The sequence below is a fragment of the Chenopodium album genome, chromosome 19 (assembly GCF_948465745.1).
Source record: "Chenopodium album chromosome 19, dcCheAlbu1.1, whole genome shotgun sequence".
Taxonomy (NCBI): Eukaryota; Viridiplantae; Streptophyta; class Magnoliopsida; order Caryophyllales; family Amaranthaceae; genus Chenopodium; species Chenopodium album.
In genome coordinates, this window is record NC_137852.1 from 13357650 (window position 1) to 13381507 (window position 23858).

At 35.4% G+C, this 23858-nt stretch overlaps 2 protein-coding genes and 1 pseudogene across 2 annotated transcripts; all 3 read right to left on the minus strand.

The window, feature by feature from the left end:
• Nucleotides 1–406: 406 nt before the first annotated feature.
• On the minus strand, nucleotides 407–3963 carry LOC145594075 (LRR receptor-like serine/threonine-protein kinase EFR). Its single transcript, XM_081650416.1, has 2 exons — nucleotides 1206–3963; nucleotides 407–813 (listed from the first exon to the last, which is right to left on the minus strand). Exons 1-2 carry the CDS (start codon nucleotides 3961–3963, stop codon nucleotides 407–409), a joined length of 3165 nt encoding a protein of 1054 aa, XP_081506542.1.
• Nucleotides 3964–10356: 6393 nt separating this feature from the next.
• On the minus strand, nucleotides 10357–11420 carry LOC145594724 (large ribosomal subunit protein uL10c pseudogene; annotated as a pseudogene).
• Nucleotides 11421–14265: 2845 nt separating this feature from the next.
• On the minus strand, nucleotides 14266–22959 carry LOC145596165 (mitochondrial hydrolase YKR070W-like). The gene is made up of 12 exons (XM_081652586.1): nucleotides 22856–22959; nucleotides 22657–22757; nucleotides 22482–22517; nucleotides 20449–20522; nucleotides 20271–20311; nucleotides 18610–18681; nucleotides 18314–18515; nucleotides 17153–17248; nucleotides 16264–16331; nucleotides 15104–15314; nucleotides 14734–14817; nucleotides 14266–14637 (listed from the first exon to the last, which is right to left on the minus strand). Exons 1-12 carry the CDS (start codon nucleotides 22915–22917, stop codon nucleotides 14572–14574), a joined length of 1113 nt encoding a protein of 370 aa, XP_081508712.1. The 5' UTR covers nucleotides 22918–22959; the 3' UTR covers nucleotides 14266–14571.
• Nucleotides 22960–23858: the final 899 nt, after the last annotated feature.

Here is a 23858-nt window from a genome sequence, read left to right on the forward strand (position 1 = left end):
TTTTAATAAAAAGAGCAAGAAACCAAACACATCTACTTCTTATTTAATAATGATTAAAAATAAAACCATACTTTCTATCCTTAAAAAAAAAAAAGAAGAAACTAATTGACATGTCCAAGACATAAACTAAAGCACACAATTCTCTCTTATTACAACAGTGGTACGATTCATACAAGTATTTGTAATTTGTTGATCGGTGTACAATCTGACTGCGATCAACGTCCTGCTCCCACAGAAAAAATCGAACACCATAAGTATGAATTTAATCAAGAAAAACTAACGCGTTAGCCAACAATTATATGGTATACCCCATACAGAGTAACTAAATTCTTAGACCAAACCACTTCACAGTGATGTGATATTCATACATTCAAATTTTAGACGAACTAAAAGAATTGTAACTGCTTTAAAATTTTAAGGGGAAAGGAAGTGAATTCTTACTTCGAAGAATGATAGCTTTTATGCTTTGGAGTTTGATGTAAGCATCAGTTATGCTCATCCGATCTTGAGCTGACTCCATCGAACATGCCACCCCAATCTCCATCACTGAGACCATGTAATTCATCCTCTGTGCACTTGTAGCTTCTCTATGAAATCTGGTATCGCTGACAGCATAATTGATGTTGTCCAAAAGACTTGGATCAACAATCTGCATCACGTTATCAGGTATTGCTGTCTTCACGTAAGTGTGAAGGTTGAGACCTTCGATGAAAGCTTCATCTGTGGGTCGTTTGCCTGTCATCATTTCTAGAAGCAGGATTCCAAAGCTGTAAACATCAGCAGCAGTTGACGCATCAGCTCCAAGCCCATACTCTGTTCACAAGTAATTCTCCATCAAACAAGACTGATACAGAAAAAGTTTTTCTTATAAACTCATGAACATAAGAGAAGAATACTCCATTATTATACTGCCTCTGTGAAAGAAGACTCATTATTATACTTTGGGACAGTCATAGTGGAGGTGTTCCTAATTTGTAATCTTATATCTGATGCATCACCAAAATTTTGCACCAATAATAAGGTATTTAACTAGAAAAAAAGTATTAGGCTTACCAATTTGCTGTAGATTTCATCTATTTATGCAGGCTAAAAAAGGGATTAAAAACTAAAATTTGTAATACATATAAAATTTATGCTAAGGAAGCAAGGAGATGGAGCTTAGAAAGAAATACGAGTCAAAAAAGAAGCAACTTTGTAGAAACTACCTGGTGCAGCATAACCAATAGTCCCTTTAACTCCAGCTGAACTACTCTGATTTGTGTACGAGGATTGTGGAAGAAACCTTGCTAGACCAAAATCTCCAACATGAGCAACCATATCATTGTCAAGTAAGACATTGCTTGGTTTTAAGTCGCGATGCACGATAGATTTTTCACAACCATGGTGGAGATAATCAAGTGCACAAGCCACATCAAGAGCAATAGTCACCCTCTGAAGAAGGGTGAGCTTTCCTACTTCAAGAACCTCATTGCTATTCTCCTCGTTTGAGTGCAACCAGCTCTCCAGGCTCCCACCATGCAGAAACTCATACAGAAGAGCTTTAAAATCATTACCCTGAAAATCAATACTAGAGCAAGCTGTTATGATTCTGACAAGATTTCGATGACGTATGTTTCTTAATGCCTCGCACTCTTTCAGAAAACTCCTTGAAGCACCTTGCTGTTGAAGCTTGATTACTTTCACAGCAACCACCATTTGGTTTGGCTCAAGCACCCCTTTAAATACAGACCCAAAAGTACCCGCACCAAGTAAATTTGATGTAGAAAATCCATCTGTTGCTTTTAACAGCATATTGTACGACACTTTCAAGAAAGGCTCCCTAAAATATGATCTGGTGAGAGAGAGTTCTTGTTTCTTTTTGTGATGAATCCAATACAAAGAAAACAAGATGGCCACACCAATAAATGCACAACCACAAGATATAATCAGTTTGAGCTTGAGAGAGAGTTTCTTTTTAGTTGCTTCTTTTCTTGTGCACCTTGGCAGATGCAATTCAAAGATGCCACCACAAAGCTTTTCATTTCCCATGAGGGACACCGCACTTGCATTTGCAAAAATACCATCTACAGGAACCTCGCCATCAAAGTTGTTATACGATAGATTCAGATACGTTAAGGGGAATTTTGAGAAGTACCCCGGAATATGGCCAGAGAGTTTGTTCCAAGAAAGGTCAAGTTCCTGCATACTTTTAAGAAAGCTCAACGATGAAGGAATAGGTCCATGGAAGAAATTACCTTGCATATACAAGTATAAGAGGCTGACACAACTAGCAAGGCCACTTTGAACTTCACCAGACAACATATTGTTAGAAATATCTAACCCCACCAGGCTCAATTGCTTGCTTACCTCAAAAGGAAGTGGTCCTTCCAGATGGTTTTGTGCTAGACCTAATTCAACCAGGTTAGTTAAACCCTCAAAAAGTTCCTTTGGTATAGTTCCAGTGAGTTGATTTTGAGTCATAATCAAGAAATTCATATTTTGGCAATTCCCAAGACTAACAGGTATGGTTCCTTCCAATAAATTGGCATACAATTGAAGATAGCTTAGCTTGGATAAGTTCCCTAAAGACTCAGGAATTGTGCCAGTTAATCTGTTTGAGCTAAAGTCTAGCCGTCCTAGGTTATGAAGCTTTCCAATATCAGTAGGAATTGTTCCTGTTAATTGGTTACCATACAGGTTCAAGAGGACAAGGTTAAACAAACGACTCATACCTACAGGAACTTCACCAGATAAAATATTGTTGCCGAAGCCTAGTGATCTAATTCTGGTTGAGAGATTGAGCATGGATTTTGGTAATACTCCTCCAAAATAGTTGGAACTTACATCAAGAGTCGTCAATTCACTGCAATTGACCAAGGAAGCTACAAATTTCAAATCATCAACATCTCCACTTCCAAGGTGGTTTTGATTGATAAGTAATATCTGGAGATGTTTTAGGTGACTAAGGTTCATGGATACTTTACCCTGAAATATATTTTTACGGAGTTCGAGGCGAGTAAGACTTGAAAGATTTGACAAGGAAACTGGAAGAGGTCCAGAAAATTGGTTACCACCAAGGTTAAGAACACTAAGATGTGGAAGTGTGGATGCTATGTTTGTTGGAAGACTACCATGAAGTTGGTTGTAATGAAATGAAAGCACAGTAAGATAGGAGAGATTAAAGATAGAAGGAGGGATCATCCCAGTCAGATGGTTTGACCCAAGGGCAATGAAAGAGAGATTTTTCAGCTGACCTATGGTTTCAGGAATTGTTCCCTCGAAGGAATTAAATGATCCAGATAAGAATTCTAAAGAGGTAAGGTTCTGAATAGTTTCAAAAATAGGTCCCTTTAAATTGTTACTATGAATATACAAACCTTTAAGCATAGAAAGGGAGCTAAGTTCTTGGGGGACTCTGCCAACCAGGTTGTTCTCACTTATATCAAGATACTCAAGGTGAAGGCACTTAGACAAGGTGACTGGAATTGTCCCAGTGAGTGAGTTTTGGTATAAACTCAGGCCTGACAGCCTGAGTAGGAAACCGATCTGAGCAGGAATTGAACCTCCTAACGAGTTGTTATGAAGAATAACATTATGGAGAAAAGTGAGGTTTCCTATATATGGGGATATGGTACCAACCAAACCTCTTGACGACAAGTCTATGAGGACAACCCTTTTGTGGCGGTGGCCACATGTAATCCCTTCCCAGTGACAATGATGAAGGGAATGATTCCAGGAATTTAAGGCCCCTTTTGGATCTCTTTGTATCTTGCTCTTTAAGGCTAACAGTGCAAAGTGGTCAGTCATGTTACCTCTGGCATCAGAACTAATGCTAGAGATAGTAGTGGTACCAGCACAAGTAGCAAAATACAGTATAAAAAACATAACGAAGAACAGATGTTGTTTCTTATGAAGTGATAAAGAAGTAACATAAGAATCACTCATAGGAAAAAAGAGTAGTGTTTTCTCATAGTCCACCCACATTTTTTGTTGCTGTTATTGTTGCTTATTATAATCTTTGTATTATATTGTGATGTATGATAACTCCTAGACTTTTAAATTTATAATACATCCTATGTTATGGTCTAAAGTTGACTTGCATTTAAAACACAAGTGAAATGCACGCTAGCTAAGTCTTCAAGAATTATGTCAAGGAATATTCTAGGAATTCTCTTAACCTTGTATCATCTTCTTATATCTGTAAAAACATGTGATGGGACTATATGGTGAGGTTTTTGACATAATGGCCCTGAGTTATGTTACCCTGCAATTCATGCATATGAATGCAAAAATTCACCTTGAATCTCTAAATTCTCAAATCATGTTTAAGGTTGCCAAATTTTAACTACGTAGTATTAATCTAAATATTGCACAACTTGCAATCTGAACGCAGAGATTTGACTTCAAAGTTCAAACCCTTGTTCAGTAGATTTTGATAGCAATGCGTCAATTCATACTTGACTCTTTTTTCTTTTCTTTTCTTTCTTCGGGGGCAGGAAGAAAATGGTTCATATTAGGTCAATTCTATCAGCTGCATCATTATAGTAAAAGACCAATCGACGCGTACTAAACTTAGTCATTAGTATTGTATAAGCCAACAGTAGAAGTTATACATCTCGGGAAACAAGTATGGGATGCTGAAGTCAGCCCATTTTGTACTCTCTGTTCATATAAAAATGATGACCTTCTAGTTCCTAACTTCCTACAAGAAGTGCATAATCTACAAAGAACGAACACAAGTGAGAAGCATATCATCAGGTGGCCATTATCTTTTACAAATTCAGTAATTTGGATATCTCTCATCAAATAAGTTGTTACTCCCTCCGTTCCTATTTGTTGGTTACGTTTGGATTCTTTTTGTGAGAGAAAAATGGTCAAAGCATAACCAACAAAAAAGAACATAGGAATTATTATAATATTAAATTATTGGAAAAAAAATATGTACACGATGGTTATGAAAAAGAGACATGTCAACTTTTTTTTTTTTTTTTTCCGGAGTATAATGTATCTTTGAGGGTATTGCTTGACTATGTTCATGCTTGACAGTATGAAGTATGAAACTAAATTCAAACCTAATTATTTTAGAAAAACTGAAAAAAGTAAAATAAAAATATGACCATGATTGTCATGGTATCTTCCCTACTCTTCTTTCTCTTCTAAGGACAACTTTTCCTCCTAAGTATTTTCTTACCAAAGAAGATTACATTATAGAAGCTATTTCATTAATTTGTGACTCACTTGGAGAAATTGTAAGACTGTATAAAATTTAAGAATCCTCTTAAACAAAGACATATTTTTCTGACGCAGCTTAATCTGTAATATACACATTCCATCATAGAAGTAATTTCAGAGATCAGATAAGTTATTGCTTTAGTTCAAGCATTGGTATATTGTTTTGTTTTAAATTTTCATACGTTCCCCAATCCCCTTATAATGGGTTAGAATATTAAGTAGATATCTTTTTCCATAGAAGTCACAAAACTCACAATCAATGAAAAAGTGCATCACAAGAAGCATTGTGTGGTTTACGTGTCACTGATAGTAACAATTCATGTGTGATAACAAGAAATATGAAACAGCACAGATGGAACAACAAAGTAAAAAAGAAAGAATTCTATGGTTGACTAATAGAGTTGACTCTAGACTTGACCTTTCCTTGGCCCAATTATATCCATGGAAAAGGAAGGAATTTGGTTGACTAGAAGATAATTTCCATCCCAATTGTTACTCCTTCAAACCCTTTAAAGCAAGAAGCAATACTGCCAACTAGATTGAGTATATTTCTTGATCAGGCACTGAGGAATTGAGTCAAATCAGCGTTAACATTCACGGCCCAGAGCTCCTAACTGGAGCAACATTGAATTAATCCTTCATAATCACTTACATAAGTGGTTGACCCTTCAACAAGTCCTCAATAGAAACGAGAATATATTTTCCCTTCCCACAGACAGAACTTTTCACATTTGTTCAGACATAGAAGAAAATCAACAAGTAAGAAATACTAATCCTCTCTTTAGGTAGTCAGGTGTTCCATTTTCCTTGGATTAAGAAGAGTAAGGCTGAATGGATAATATGTTAACCATCTAACACTGAATGGCTAAAATTAATATCCTTTAACCCCACTAAAACCTTTGTTTTACTTAAGAGAATTCAAAGATTTTTTTTCTTAATAGTGGTCAGTTGGTTAACCAACAAGTCAGATGAACAATGAACTACTAAAAATTTGAAACATATACCATTAATTATGAATATACTCGAAGTGCTTTAGAAATGACCGAGTGTACTGAAGCAAAAGGGGTCATGGAATCGTCGAGGGATGAATAAAAATCAGAGTTTGCAAATTTACAGATCTTGGAAGTAATGTTATCTGACTTAGTCACGATTTGGGCCCTGACTAATACGGGGCGTTTCTGAGCTAAAATTTGTAAATTCAGAGAGTTTTGTATCCCAGACACGAGGCAAAAGGTGAATCCATGAAGGCATACAGCAAATGAAACAGCTTGCAAAATTTTTTGACCAAAAGTTACATTCATAAATAGAGTATTTTATACAAACATAATAAAGATAAGCTTAGTACCAATAATTTTTCAAAGTAATGCATCATAATGCCATGTCGTATTAAATATAGAAAATAATAGTGTCACAGATTTTTTTTCTTTTTTATTAATCACATACTCCCTTTAATTTTATTTTTAAATCTAATTTGGCACATTTTTTGCCAATCGTACAATTTTGGAAAAATAATACCCTTAGTTGTCAATTAGTAAAAACTTTCTATCAAAAATAAATAAATCAACAAGTAAAATCTTTTTCTGAAAAAAAAAAAAAAAACAAAAAACAAATCCAATAGCAATTTAAGCACCAAGCGAATATTGTTATAGTAGGAAATGTAGGATATAAGTCCATATAACCAGGCAAAGACAAATTGGTAGCCACTTTGTTCATTACCTTGTGGTAAAGAAGGCTATATAGGTAAAGGGAGTGATATGTGGCAATAGTGGTCAATGTGATGGCATCTCCCTTATGATATTAGGTAGCTTAGAAGCATTATCATTAACACATACGTGGAACATTCCAATATTCCATGTAAAGTTATGTAAACAAAAAATTCTAAGCTCTTAGTTCATGACCTTGTACCAAATGAGATATATGAACTTCAATTCAAATACTAAGATAAGAAAGATATGAGCAAGTATAGCTTAGCACCCATCTCTAGCATGTAAATATGATAAATTACAATGTTCTGAAAAAGAAACATAGAATGACAGATTAAAAGGAAAAAAAGGTTTCATCAAGAACAAAATAGGTTGAATAACTAACCTGAATTTGTAAACCAGGAACCATTTAATACAAGCAGCTTCACATTTCACCATGAGAGACATCTCATTTCCCTATCGTCAACTTCTATAAGTAATTACCTATCATTAATATACATCTGCAAATAACAAATGCATTATAATGTCAAATCTACCTGACAATCTTCCGCAGGATAGACAAATTTCTACTGGATGCTCCAATACAAGAGAACATTATGATCATGAAACATTGAAACATAATCGGCAGTTATAATTTCTGACACTTTCCATAATGAAACAGATGGCCAAAAAACATACTCGAACTACATTTTCCCAAATATTTCAGAAATTCAGAGTTAGGGTGCATTTAAAATAATAATATTCTTCTGATTTTCTCATCTTAGTTATAATTTCTCACACTTTCCATAATGAAACAGATGGCCAAAAAACATACTCGAACTACATTTTCCCAAATATTTCAGAAATTCAGAGTTAGGATGCATTTAAAATAATAATATTCTTCTGATTTTCTCATCTTGTCAGATGATCCAATATTATTATTGTGACTCTGCTGTCTGTCAATCAGCATACATTACATTTTAGAAGACAAAGGAGAGGATTAAGGGTAGTCATGATCTACAAAGAGTGAACATGTCACTGTAAAAGGGAAGTGGGCATTATTTCATGGGAAGATATTATATATAATCCAGAGTGGGGTATAAGTAGCATGATATTTCTTCACAGTTTAGCAGATAATAAGTAGTTACTTAACTAGACTTCCTTTGTGGTCTGCAACTCTGCAAGGTTGGGTCTCCGCTCGGTAGTGTCTGCAGGTCAAGCCCAAGAAGGGTGGGAACAGTCCAAAAACTTCGTAGATAAGGAAGAAGCAATAGGAGATGGGCAAATCCCTCCGCAACTACTCCCAGAAAGAATTGACCACTCGTGGGATGGGTGCTTCCTTTTCTGTCACTCAGTTGGATTAAAAATACTACAAGGATTTCAAATTAAAATTCAACAGAGCAATTGCAACAAATCAAGTATTATAACAAACAGTTGCAGAGAAGCAAGCGACTGCAGAGTGCAGGACAGGGATGGACATTGGACAGGCAGATGGCTCTAAGTCAAAGCATCTTCAGACGCTATATAATACATGCATCCATAACATTTACATCCAATTAAAAACTTTAAAGCCTTCATAATCTTGGAAAATCATCAAAACCATGCAATATTGCAAACACACTAAAGGATCCAGAACAGTAAAAATAAATCAGAAACAAACTGGATGACAAACCTTTTTCATGTTATTCTTCGACATCTTTGGTTTCGTTGAATACACAGCATGCTCTAACCAAATTCAGGAACCATGAACAAGATAAAATAATGCTACAGAGTACATACAGAATAGTTCATCTACAAGCTTGCGTGTATAATGGTAAGACTATTCCTTATCAAAAAGTCTGTCAACAGAAACGCACATGACATTTCTGAGAAAATGGACTTTGCTACAGAGAGAAGCATCTGAAAGGAAGTCGCCATCATGCACCTTAGTATATTTCAAATCACACCGCTGAACTATATAGATCAGATGAAACACAAAATAGTGAAATAAAAAATTAAAAAAAAAAAAAAAAAAAAAAAAAAAAAAAAAAAAAAAAAAAAAACTGACTGGTGAGAATGAATATGGTAGTTAGAGACAGGGAGCTACTTCTATATATTAAAAAGCATTTACCATGCTGATGCTCAATCTACAGAATATCTCCTTCAGTGAATCAGAAAATACATAGCCAGAAAATTAAAAAGATCCATAAAAATCACCTTCAGTGGAGTTGGGTGTCGTGTCTGACAGTGTCAGACCCTCCAACGCTCTTGATTTTATAAAATTAAACATACACTCATACAGGCCACCATATATTTGGGTGTCGTGCCATGTTGAAGTGTTGGAAGATCCGACACGCGACAACAGTGTATCGAAAGTGACATAGCCTGGGGCTAATCTTCTAGGAAATTATTCACCAAGGCTTACATCTTATCCTTCAGCTTGAAACAAGAAGAATAATCACTTGCGTGTCTGTTGAACACATCTTCAGACACTAACCATCACAACATCATAGTATCTCTCATTCAGCTCAGAATTACAATCTCTGTGATATTAGTATAGGAACAGCAGGCATACCAGCAAGTTAGGTTGAGGTTTGTCAGCAGCTATTCCCAAATAACAACAGCCACCATGGTTAGTCACATACATCGATACAGATAATTAGTACTTTGCACTAAATATCACTATGAATTTGGTCACTTAAAGCATCCAAGAAAAGGGACCTCCACAGAGCATGTTTACTAGCACTCTGATATCTTCTTTCACAGGCTGAACAAGTGCTTCACATAAGACATAACCTTACATTTCTCCCAACCCATATCTCAAGGCATCGCAAAGCACATTAAATGGCCCAATCTACTGTCGGTGTTCCCATATTTCTTCTGCAACATCCATTCCAACTCTCCCGAGTCCAATTAACACACAGACCATAGACCAACAGAGAATGCCACAATGGTAGTTTGGTCCACATAGTATATAGCACCAATGCTGTTTATATACTTACACAGGAATACTAAGAGCTTCCATAAAAGTTAACAAGATTGCTTCGACAGTTTTCTGCATGTCGTAGAGATCAAACAAGTATCTTTATATGACATCAGCCCATATTTCAGTCTGCTGCAGAAACTTTACATCCAGGACATTTGTATAAACTCTACGGTAACTATTTGTATTGTTTATAATAAAATTCATGTAGTGGTAACTAGGTGAGCATGATATCTTCTCTTATGCAATATGAAGAACTATCTATGGCGACATGGTGTTACACTCACACAGCGCCATTATCATATCTTCCAGTTTCTGGCATTGATACCATTACATCCACCAAAAGACAAAGCAATATGAACTGAACAAAAGAGTAAAAAAACATGTATCTTCATAGAATCCATAAGTAAGCAAGCCAAATAAACATTTCAACAAATTTATAGAATAAACGATCCGGAAATAAACTAATGAAGGGGATCAATCATTCAACCATCCTGCAACAATGATAAGGACCTCCACAATACATCAAAAACCCAAAAGGGCACTAAAATCATAGCCAAAAGTAATTTGGTTCTATTTCATTAAAACTCATATTACAATTCACCATTTCCAAATTCCAACCTCTACAATTCTCCACTACTTCCAACATTATAAAATTCCCAAATCAAAATAACCATTTATAAAGAACACAATTAAAAACTTACAACAAAATAGACAATTAAACTCATCTCAACCTTGCTACTGCTGCTGCTCATCCTCAAGCTTCTTAATATAAGCTTTCAAAACCAACACCAAATCTCTTGCAGGAGCTTGAATAGTACCCACAAGAGCATTCCCAGGACTCTTCAAAGAACCAAGCAATTTCGCGAAAACCTCAGCTTTAGAAGGCATAGTTTCCAATCTCTTCACCTCATCAGGCCCATAAAACTTACCCTCAAAACAAGCACCAGTAAAATCATTCTCCTCAAGCTTCCTCTCCTTCTGGAAGGTTCTATAAGGCTTAATTGCAACTGGGATTTCTTCAGAATGAACAAAAAGCCAAGCATTCATACCTTTCATACAAGGTTTAATGGCTTCCCATTGAGTATCCTGAACTGCTTTCTCAACAAGGGTGTTCTTAGCAACAAGTAAAGTAGTGTTTTCTGGGAGTGATTTCCTGAGGTCTTGGAATTGTTTAACTGTGAAACCTTTGTAATTGATTGCAGCTAATAAGTAGCAGTTTTCTAGGTGTTTTTGCACTGTTTCAACTGTTTCTTCCTTCTTTGTGCGGCTGATTGCGGCTTTGATGGTGATTGTGGGGGGTTTGTGGGAGGTGAAGTTGTGGGGTTTGAAGGAGAAGAAGGGGTTTGGGGAAAGAGAGGAGAGAGAAGGGGTGGGTTTGATTGAGGTGGGAAAGGGTTTGGAGAGGAAAAGGGTGGACTCCATTGTTGTTGCAGAAGATGAAGAGATGAGGTTGAAGGGGTGAAAATGGAGGGAGATGAGATAGAGAGAGACTGTATTTCAGTGTATGGGCTTATCTGTATCTTCTCCCTCTATTTTCTTTTTTCTTTTTTTTGGTGTGGAATTGGTGATCGGGCGTTTAGTGTAATAGACTTGACAAAACTAACGCAGATTCGATTATTTGATTTCAAACCTGAACTCTATTTGAAATTATTAAACATTTTAACCTAATTTTGACCTAGGGTCTATTCATATTTACTTAATTTCAGTTCAGTTCAGTTCAGCTCTAATCAGTTCAGTTCAGTTCAGCTCTTAATTTCCCTCTCACATAAAATATTCATTTCAGCTCAATTCAGTTCAGTTCAGTTCCAATCAGTTCAGTTCAGCTCCAATCAGTTCAGTTCAGTTCAGTTCATCTCAGTTTAGTAAATGTGAACAGGCCCCTAGTAATCGATATTTTTGTTAATGTTTTACTTTATTACATATACACTCTAAATTTCAATGAATGTTTAATTGATAGGGATGGGGATGGAAAGATCAACATTCGCTTTGTTCTACCAAAAAAAAAATTACCACATTTAACCCAATTTTTAACCCAAAAAAAATCGGTAACGGGGATGCCTGGAGGTTTTAATTTGGTTCTTTTTTATGCTGTCGATTCAATTGCCTTGTAATTAGATGTTATTAATTGAGGGGTGGTTTCCATACATATATGATATATTGGTTTAAAGATAATTTCATTTTATACCCAATTTGATATTGTTAGTGTTAGAGGTCTAAGATTTTTAGTGGTGTTAGTGATTTTCAATAGTGAACCACTACATAGGTGCTAACACCACTACGTAGCAAGTCATTATTGAAAGCTACTAATCCCTCTCTTCCCTTATGTTTTTTACGTTTGGAATTATGCGCAGTTATTAAGAAATTGTGTAAAGTAGAGGTATATTGAAATATTTCAATGATTGAAAGCATAATTTTATGGGAAAATACAATGTTGAGCATGTGGGGGTGAAGAAATTAGAGGAGAGAGAAAGTAATAATAAGTGTTGAAATACTATTAAAATAGTACCAAAAAATACAATAGTTGTTCTCTCAAAAAGTTGTATGAGACAACGAACCGAAAATGTGCCGAATTGTTATATTTATGTATTTGGATTCTTAGCTCTTCCCCGATTAATTCTTATTTGATTTTGTTAAATTCGTTTTCGTTATCGTTAATAGTCAATTTAGGGCCTGTTCTCTTACGTTGAAATTCAGTTCAGTTCAGTTCAGTTCAATTCAGTTCAGTTCAGTTCAGCTCAATTCAGTTCAATTCAGTTCAATTCAGTTCAGCTCAGCTCAATTCAGTTCAATTCAGCTCCTAATTTCCTTCTCTTATAAAATATTCATTTCAGTTCAGTTCAGTTCAGCTTAGCTGAGTTCAGTTCTGTTCAGTTCAGCTGAATTCAGTTCAGTTCAGTTCAGTCAATGAGAACATGCCCTTAGATGTCGTATGGATATTATTAATGATATTTAATGTCCTTTAGGTCTTCTTTCAAAAAAAAAAAAGTACAATAGTCCATGGAAAAGTAAGGGCTTTTAAGTATTAAAATTGTAAAACAAGGGTAATTTTGTCCAAAATTTATGACTAAAATAGGAAAGATATTAAATGTAAAGAATAAAAAGGAACATTCTAAATGAAAACGTAAAAAAATTTAGAAACAGAGGAAGTAATTCTTTAAAGATCCCTTTAAAACAAAAAAAAGTTGTAGGAAAAAAGATAATCTTTGTCTGATTTTCCATTATGCAAATGACCTTTAACTACTTAAAAATACAACCATCTTTAAAAGACATCTGCATAAAATTATGAAGAGTCTTACAAAGTGATGACGAGAAAGGGGGAGGGGATGACATAGTGAAGGCTGGGTGGTTGTTGGGGGGGGGGGGGGGTTTCAAGAAAAAATAAAATTAAACTCAATTATTTTTTAAGAAAGAAAATTTTAAAAATTAAAATAAACAATTTAACCAATTAAATTGAAACATGTGTCACATTTAACCCAAGTTGCCGGGTTTTAAGATTATTTAAAGCAGATACTCCAAATATGGTTTTGTTTTGAAATAATCGAATGATTATTGTAGTTATAGAAGACCGGGCAAAAATCATTTTATTCATGACAATTTTTCCTATTTTTTTAATTCACTTTTAATAAATCAAACCCCGTATAAATTTATATTCATTCTTAATTTATCGAGCTCTATTATTTTTTTATTCACTTTGATGCGTGCAAAAGATAAATGAAACTTTAATTTGGAGATGAAGGGACATGAACAAACACGTGAGAACCAAGATAAATGAAATATTATTTTAGTGTCCAATTACGACATATCGATTCAGATTAATTCAATTCAAAAGAACAAACGGGTAATAAAAACAATTTATGGCTGCTTAAACCCCACCTAAATGTCCAATTCACATTTTATATCTTGAAATAACATGTGTTTGTTTCTATCTTAAAACCATCGGGTCTCATTTGCTCTCTTGAAATGAGACACATTTGTTCTTATCTTACTCAAAAACAGTCGGATCTCATTTAATTTGTTCTCTTGAAATGACACGTGTTTGTTTCAATCTTACTTAAAAGCTAAGGCCCAAAGGCTCGTTTGTTCTCTTGACATGAGATGTATGTTATGACCTTACTTGGTATTAAAGTCTAGCTTGATTTGGCGGAACATTTCAAATTTGGTAATGTTTAAATTAATGTGCTAGTTTGACTAAATTTTGGTCAAATTTTTGTAATGATGCATAAGAAAAAATATTATTCAATTATGTCCAATTCATTATACTACCACCATTATTGAAAGTTCTTTACACTTTCCATTTTTAATCGTTCTTAAGTTTTTTTTACATGTAACACCCCAAAAATTCTTGATTCTGTACATTGCTGATTAAAGACAAAAGAATCTTATATTGTACATTTGTACTTCATATTGTATTATTGTATAAGAGAAACTTGTTCAGTGACAATGAATTCAAAACCAATAATATCAAATACAACCAATTTATCAAATTGAATAATCTAACATTTAGTCGTATATAATCACCTATATATAATCCTACCGATTTGATGAAGAGAATTTCACATCCATGCTGTAGAGAGAACTACAGATGATGATACAATTCTAAAATTGGGTATAATTTCTATATGAATCAAAAAGAATGGTAATGTGCTCCGAGTTGGTTGCTCGTAGATGCTTCTTAAAAGCTTTGTAATGCTAACATTAACCAGATGAACACCCTCAACGACCTGAAGAGAACTCTTTCTCTAAAATGAAATTAACAGCATCTTCCACTGTATCCACAACCTGAAAAAAATAAACCAATACAAAATTACAAACTTGATTTCCATTACACCAATAATCCCTCATACAGCTCTACATTATGTGACTCATTTAACTAACCAGATCCGCGGGATACTCTTGGTGATTTCCTTTACCTTGGAACATACCTGTTCGGGTCAAAACAGATATCCAAGGATCTCCAGCCTGAAAGTTGGCAAGACAAATGAATTCAGCAAATGCAGGATTGAAGGAAATGGAAGGTCACTGGCTATGTTACTCAGACTCAGGTACTAGTATCCTACATGAGTATGTGTCGGAAATTTAAACTAGGCTATTATGTAAGAGAATTATATGGTTTTGCTCCATATTAAAGTGTCTTAAGTGTCCAACACATATCAGAGTGTCAAGGATCTGACACAAGAACTCAAGGGGAAATGAACAGTCCAAGTAACATAGGATACCGGTCAAACGATAGTATAGAGAAACTAACCTGTCTTGCACCTTTTATGTCAACTGATGGATTATCACCTACCATGTAAAGAGTACTGAAGTAATTCTTCGATTGATTTCTGTTCAAGTGACCATCTTGAGACTCGTGATTCATATCGTAATGAATATGTCTTAAAGTGGCTTCTGCATTCTTGAAGGCAATAGGCTCAGGTTTTCCATAAATTACACACTCGAGTGGAGTATGGTGAACTCTGCACCAAATGTAAGAGAAGCAAAATAACCCAACTATCAATTTGACATTCCATATCATAAGATCTTAAATTTAATTTACAAGTTACAACTTGCTCTAGGTTTAGACATGCTGATAAAGTAGTTCATTTACCACCAAATACATGCACCATCTCTGTTCCACTTACTCTAGATCCCTATTAAAAGTGCTTGTTGTCAATAAGATTATCACAATTCGTTCGTTCAGCCCCAGATCACATGCACACAGAACTCTTTAAGCCACTTACTGTATTATCTTTGCTGATTTTTAGTTCACATTGTAATTGTAATTCCTTATATTAATGGATTAGAAAGATTCAATCAATATAATCCTTAATGTGAATCAGAAAGTTTTAATATTGGCTACTTGATAGTTATATCCAACCATGTATAGTGGTAAAGGTTCATGCTCATTTTTTCTTCATTGATGGCTTGCATCTACTGACCGGGTTTAATTTGAGTTAAAGTATGAATTCACTGACTAGTTTTTTTTGTAAGGACAGGATGTCCAATAAACCATTAATACATATGAAGAAACTTTTTTGCGGATAATGTTAGACTGTAGAGTATAGAAGGCATATTACTAAATAACTACAGTTTTGCAGAAGAGTACATTTTTTAGAAACCAAGCATCTCAAAATACATAACCCATATAACTAATGTGTCATTATTATTTCTGGTCGAGGATATATCATAAGCCTAATTTATTTCCCAAACTTGACTAACAAACATTTTAAATAAATCTCTATTAACCCACGTATAAGCGATTTAGTAAGAAGAAAACACCAAGAGTCCAAGACCATGACGAAACTCACAAAAAAAGAAACAAGTATCAAAGAGCTCAAACTGCCGATATGAGTGGAAACACCTAACATATACTATAATTGTGTACAAATCTCTCAGAATTCACTGAAATGCAGGCTTAGAAATTACCTGTTGAATATACTTTCCAGTGCAATCCTAAAGGCTCCCACACCAAGACGTTTATCTGGAAATGCAGCCTGACATTGACAATTTGGCATTTTGCCACCAAAGAGATACATTAACCGATCAGATATACTACCTCCGTGACAAGTTATGTGCAACGATTTGACATAAAGTAGAGAGGGAAAATGTCTAATCGTTGCACATAACCTGTAACGGAGGTAGTATTATTTTTCTTTGTTCAATATTAGGGCGGACAACTGGCATTGTTTCATTCATTTTTATACAGATTAATTCTCATTTAATCAGTAACAAGTGTGTATCCCGAGTGATGCCCCGGGTTGCTAATTTGTGTACTTCTAACTTTAATTTAACAATTACGTTGGACTATTTGTGTAGTTAGTGTGTGTAGTGGTTCGGGCATTGCCTTGGATTTCACTTTTTTTTTTTTTTTTACATCATATGTATTTATATTTTAATCTTGTGAAAAATAAATGAATTATATTACCTCTAATTTACTTAATAAATGAAAGGAATATTATAATATTATGTGAAACTTGAAACATTAATAATAGTTGGTTGAGATGGTAAAAGTATTACCTATATATTGGAGGTTATGGGTTCGAATCTTGTTGTAAGCATATTTTATTTTGTTAAATGAAGTGGCTTGCTTACGTTACGCATATACGTTGGATGATGACATGGCATTGTGACATAGGCACACATACTTTGAAGAGTGCCACGTGACACAGTTCCTTTAAAATTAAAAAAAAAAAAATCTAGTCTTACTTTGTTCTCAGAAATTTTAGGACAAACATTAATATTCTCCAAATACAAAAATGAGAAAAAGAAAAAATATAATAAATAAATAAATAAATAAATAATAAACCCAACCAACCTGATATTCAAGATCATCAGCCGCAAAATATAAGGCTGGTTGACCTCCATTCTCCTGTCCAAAAGGGTCTCCAGTTCTCATAATATCACAAAGAACCTAAACACAAGATAATCCAATTCAGGACATGAAATCAAAGTAAAGAGAATATAAGAAATAACATGCATTCAAAATTATTGATGGGAAGACTTGAAAAAGACCTCAACTTAATTCAAAATTATTGATGGGAAGACTTGAAAAAGACCTCAACTTAAAATCCAAAGATCAGAAAATAATACACAGCAATATCAGAGTAAACTACTGCATCGATGATTCAACCTAATATATAAAATGATATGATGATAATGACCTATGTTACTCGGACTCTTCATTTCACCTCACGTACCCGTGTCGAACCCTCGACACTCGGACATGGGCATGACACCCGGACACTATACTTTTAGTTCAAAATCATGAATTTTTTTTCACAAAATAGCCGAGTCAGACGCTTGGACACATACCCGTGTCGGACATGGGTACCCGAGTCCAAGTAACATAGATAATGATAAATAGCCTTTTCCATTTTCATTTTTCATTTCATTTTGCTGTGACAAACTTCTTGAAGTATTTCTGCATTAACAAACTTCGAGCATGTTTTACATAAGCTTCTTAAATAAGGTAATATGAGGCTGATCCAAAGAATTTATGACACTGATAGGAAGAGTTTATGACACTGATCCAAAGAATTTGAAATAACAAATCAGAATAAGAAGAGGTCCTTGCAAGATGTCCATTAGCTAGTTGTGAAGCTCATGAAAACCATAGATCTACATCATCTAATAGGCTAATAGCATCAGTATGATTGAAGAAGTTGGTTTGTTGAGTTGTTACAGGACAAAGGGGCCTAGGTTAAGTATTTCTTCGAAGACTTGGTAAAAGTTACCCGCTACCCTCACCTCCTAGCTAGTTTGTTATTTCTTGGTGGTGGATCTAGCTGGACATAATTTATTCATGTTAAGCTATTTCATGGAACAAAATCTGCTCATGTTTAAGAAAAAGGGTGTCGCCTAACTGCTTCAGTTCCGTAAGAAAAAGGGTGTCAGCATGAAGCTTCATTGCATCAGTTCCTTTCAAGGCTTCCATTGTGAAAGAAAATCAGTCTCATAGGATAAACAAGAGAATTACCTGGATATCCCTGCCCCAGTCAACAGGATCACTCACAACAAATGCTGCCTTCACTTTCTCCGTGTACACATCACAGTCAGAAGCCAACTTCGTCAGGGTGCTGCTTCGATCAATTCTGGACTTAGTCGTCCAGTTCTTATAGTGTGATACAGGATCAATGTCCTTAAAGTATGATGCATATTCATCTATAGAGAGCACTTTACTGCAGCAAATGGCAACTAATTAAAGGAAGTCCAAAAGATGCAAGCTGGAATTTGACAAAGAACTAAGAGGAGAAACTTCTAGATACAACATACTTGAAGCCATACTCACTCATTACCAAAGCGGGTTCCCCCTTTCCAGTAGCAACAATGAGTTCATCCTGATACCTGCACCAATAGAAGTTGAAAGATTGATGAAAAAATAAATTTCAAAATAATAGTAAAAGGAAGGGGAATTCAAAGACAAGTCACTATTGTAAGTTTATAAGTTAAAGAGGAGTTAGACAATTCTTAGTTATCTACAGCATGTATCAAAGTAATTTAGCTGTTGATATTTTATCCTGAATTTAGAGTGCACAGAGGAAACAATTTTTAGGAAAACAGCGAGAGCAATAAAACACTGAGATGACCAAAGATCGATAATCATATATCATTTTCCCCCTTAAGACGTGTACATTAGTTTTAAGTTCTCACAAACCATATACAAGACACAAAAAAAACAAAGCGGGAAGTGAAAGACAACAAAATAGCTACTGCACTGTGATGGATCATACGGCCCAGCCCATAACCCGTCCTATGCAAGTCTACAGCCGAAGGTCCAAAGTAAACAAACCACAAGTCAATGAATGTTCTATGGTCAAGGATGGTCAAGACGCGACTACCGGAGCACAAGGATCAGCAGCAGCAAGAAAAGAGGGAGCTTGAAGAAGCTTGAGTCAACACTAGCAACAAAGAGCTAGTGACAAAACTAATTAAGAGGAAGAGAAGGAAAGAAAAGCAACCTTAGTTTGTGATGTTGAATTATATTGTTCTAAATTAGTTAAGTTTCACATGCTAAGCTTTAAGGTCATTGTGACCATCGTAGTATAAGTAGTAGGAGTTGTACTAGTGGAAGATTATCCAGAAATTGAGTGACTTGTATGGAGAGTAGTAGCCTTAAGCTGCTTAGTGAGATTAATAGCCTAAAGCTATTGTTATCATTCTCCTTCTTAATCAATCAATCGAACATTCAAGCTTCCGTAGTAACTTCAGTTTGCTTATTGTCGAATTAGTAGTAGTTCATTACATGCACTCCTTGAATAAAGAAGACCAAAAAAAAAAGTATGAGCATCACTTTCAAAAAAAATTAACTGTGATCTAGTAAGCTGAAAGATAATATCTAATTAAAATATCCTATTTAAAATGCAACATCTTTTTCTCTTTTTCTTTTTCTGTTGTAAGTTCCTACAGTTAATGAAAAAGAAACAAAATCCTTTGGACCATCTGTTCTTTCTTCGCAGTTAACAAATCCCTTGAATCATCTCTCATCTACTTAATATTCATTTTAAATTTCCCCAACAGGAAGAAAAAAAAAAAAAAAATCCTCCACAGTACTTTCTCTTTCTTTTGCTTACTCAGACACAATGATTGCCATATGTAGCAAAGATTGTTTGTCATGACAGATAATCGGCTTATAGGATACAGTCCATTTCATTATTACAATGAAAATTATTTTCTCTGTTCAACAATTAATACAATAGGAGGAGCAAAGACCGCACATTAACATTTTCATGCATAATCTTTCCTTTTCCTGTTAATTTCACTTTTACTGGTTGACATAGTGATACAGGACACTTTAGCTGAATTCAACTATTGTAGCATCTATATATAAAACAAGTCATCCAACGATGAAATTGAAGTCCGGCATAAAACAATAAATTCAAATGCCAATGTTATAAAAGAAAGACAACTAAAATATAAAATGAAATGAAGCTTACCGTCCCAATAGATTCCTAAATAGTGAGTGACCTTGTACAATCTGCGATAGTAAAAACAAAAGGAAACTATGCAAAGGTCAAATCAGCAAGATAGCTGTCACCGAAGGATGGAGGAAAAAATTGTAGTAAAGTCTTATAGTCTGTACAGAACATGATTGATTAAATATTAGTATACTACCTGAGAAGGCATAATATTCACGCCTAAAAGTTCACTCAACTCTAATGCTCGTTGCGATTCTGGCACACCACCTCCTACTCGTAAAAATTAACAGTTCACTTCAAGTGCATTCGCTTAGACAATTCTATTAGCTTTAAAATTTCCATAACATAAAAGCTCCTTATGAGAATATCTGCACACAGATTTAACACAATTTGACCAATGTGCCTCAAGTAATAGGCAAATGAACTCAGTTGATACAAAATCAAACATCACTTTCCCACATTGTTATAAAAGATAAATGTGATAGAGGAGTACAAAATTTAGCTTTGTGTGACAAATGAATACAAATCTTAGCTCATGTGACAAAGGATAACACTTGTGACATACAACACTTATTTCTCATCAGATAGGTCATGTAAGGTTTATTTTAATTTTCTCTAACCTTTGTTGCGTCACTTATTATATTATTATTCCTTTTAATGTACTTCCCTCTATTCTCACCAATTTAGCGATAATAACAAAATGGCATAGCTCTGCTTTAACAAATGAAACTCCAACCTACTACAAGTCTGCAACAATATGGCGATAGGATGATGCAAATGAAGGACATAATATTTTGTTAATGAAACTCCAACCTACTACAAGTCCGCGTTGGTTTGGGCATGTAAGACAGAGACCCAAGGGTGCACCGGTGCGAAGAGTGGAAGGGTGGGACCATGGAAGGGTCAAACGAGGGAGAGGGAGACCAAAAATGACTTGGTTGGAAGGAGTTAAGAAGGATATGAAGTATATGAACTTGCATGAGGATGAGGTATTGGATCGAAAGGGATGGAGGAGGAAGATTTTTGTGGACGACCACACGGAATAATCATATTTGGTTCATGTAGCCAACCCCATTTATGGGATTAAGGCTTTGATTGATTGATTTACACGCTTGAACTTAGATACTATAAGGAATTGTACTTTGTATGTTAAGCCAACAAATAAAAAAGGGCTAGAATTGTGAAGAGCGAGAGACGCAAAAGAAGCAAAATATAATTGGGACAAAAAAAAACGTGACAATACCTTCACAACACATCTAAAAGATCAAAGAAGAAAGAGAAAATTGAGAGGAATAATGATTTACAAAAGAGGAAGAAGAAAGGAAATATAGTGAGGTACGGGGAGAGTGTTCCCCTAATTAGTTAAAGGATGAATATTAAAAATTCACAACTTAACTATCTTTGCAGATATAAATAGGGTCAAATGTCAAACAAAGCTAAGCTTTACAGTTTACACTAATTCGTCAAACTAAGCTAAGTTTTATACACATTTCTTAATAGAAGCTAAGTTTTATACTCTTTTGTCATAGTCGACAAGTTTATACCAATGTGGCACGAGGGTGTCGAGATTTACATAAATTTGGTTAATTGGCATTAAGTAATTGGAATATGATTCCCAACTTCTCTCCATTACTCGATGTAAGATTGGTCATTTCAACAAAACCAATCACAATCCACCATTAATACAAATTTTAGTCATTCTTTTGGACATTCTAGAAAAAGAACAAATGACTATACGATCTAGATAGAAGAAAATTTTCCAAACTATTGCAAACATATACGATTTACCCTATAATTATACAGAGAAGATTTTGTAGTCAACAGTCATCTTCAAAGACTAACAATTAAGAAGTCAACAAGCTAAGTTAGTTGAAGTCTAGAAGTAGTACCCAAATCCTAGGATCGAATCCCATATACATCTTACCCTTTGTAGCTCCTTGAGCGCCCAATAAAATCAAAAATCTTTAAGGACTAATGTTATTCAACTCATACCCCACAAATATGGACAAGACTATCACCAACCTAAGATAATGAATGGATTAAGATAATTAACTCTTGATTTTGGTAAAGGGATATACTAGTAATCTAATCAGCAGAAAGACCAAAATTCCCAAATCCAAACACAAATCCCAGAACCATATCAAAATAAATAATGCAGGGAACAAATTATATATAGTGAAATCATCAATCAACAAAATAAAACCAAACAGAAAGCAGTAAATACTATACCATTGGTCAAGAACAGAAAAGGGACCTTCATAGAACCTGAAAAATTGATCAGTAAAATTTATTACTCGTAAATTTAATACTAAGTACTCCCTCTGTCCCAATTTAATCAGTCACATTATTAGTTCAAATTACACTATCAAAAGTCGAGGGAGTAAAACAAATACATATTACATACCATTTTGGTACAATCTTTGGAGAGCTTGACGAGAGCCGCCAATGGGTGTGCCGCCGCGAAGAATAACTCCATCAATATCAAATGCGATTCCAAAGGGTTGACTGAAACAAGAAATACCCAACAAGAAAACACCATTAAAGAAGAAGGAATAATAATTATAAGTTAGTTTGGAAAGAAAAGCATAAGATGAAAGGCGGACCCTTTGGAATGAGCTGAGTTCTGGAGGGAAAGAGAAGGAAGAAGTTGAGGTTGAGAGAACATTGATGGATGGATGCTGGATTGCTCTTGCTTGGCGCCCTGCCTCTGTGAGTTTATGTTCACTGTTAAGTCGTTTAGATTTACTGTCTATTTGTTTTAGGAAAATTTCACATTTGCTACCAGGGAAAGCACCCTATTTCACATTTGCTACCCCTTTAATTTTTTATTTTATATTACTACCACACAAACACGCTAACTATTGTAATCACTACCACTTAACGGAATCCGTTAGGATTTCCGTTAAGTTTATTTTAAAAAAATTTAAAAAATTTAAAAAAAAAATTAAAAAAAAAAATTAAAAATAAACAAAAAAAAAAAGTTAGCCACCCAAAAACCCTAGCCCTCCCCGTCAGCCACCCTCCCCCCTCCCCCTGCCGGCGGCCAACGCCCAAAGATGCGGCGGCCGGCGTCGGAATCGAACCCCCCCTTCCCCACCCAAAACCGACAACCCTAACCCTTATTTCCCTGCCGGAAACCACCACCACCGACACCACTGTAACCCCCAAACCCGGCGACGCACCATACCACCACCACGACACCACCCTAACCCCCAAACCCAGACCACCACCACCCACGTGCTTTCCCACGAACCCACCCACAAACCCACCGCCTAGACCACCACCACCCACAAACCCACTCAAACCCACGAGCCCAGACCACCACCCACCGAAACCACCAAACCCAGACCTGTCGGAATGGGTCTAGGGTCGAGTTTTCAAGGGGAAGGGGCAGTTTTGAAGGGGAGGGGGCTGGGATCGGGGTTTGGATTGGGTTTTCGAGGGGAGGGGGCTGAGATCGGGGCCATTTTCGGCAGCCTTGGTGGTCTGGGCTGGAAAAAGGGTCGTTTTCGGCAGCCTTGGTGGTGGAAGAATGGGTGCGCTCTTGGTGGTGGTTATGTGAAGGTGAGGAGGTGTTGGTGGCGTTTGGGAAGGAGGTGGGCTGCT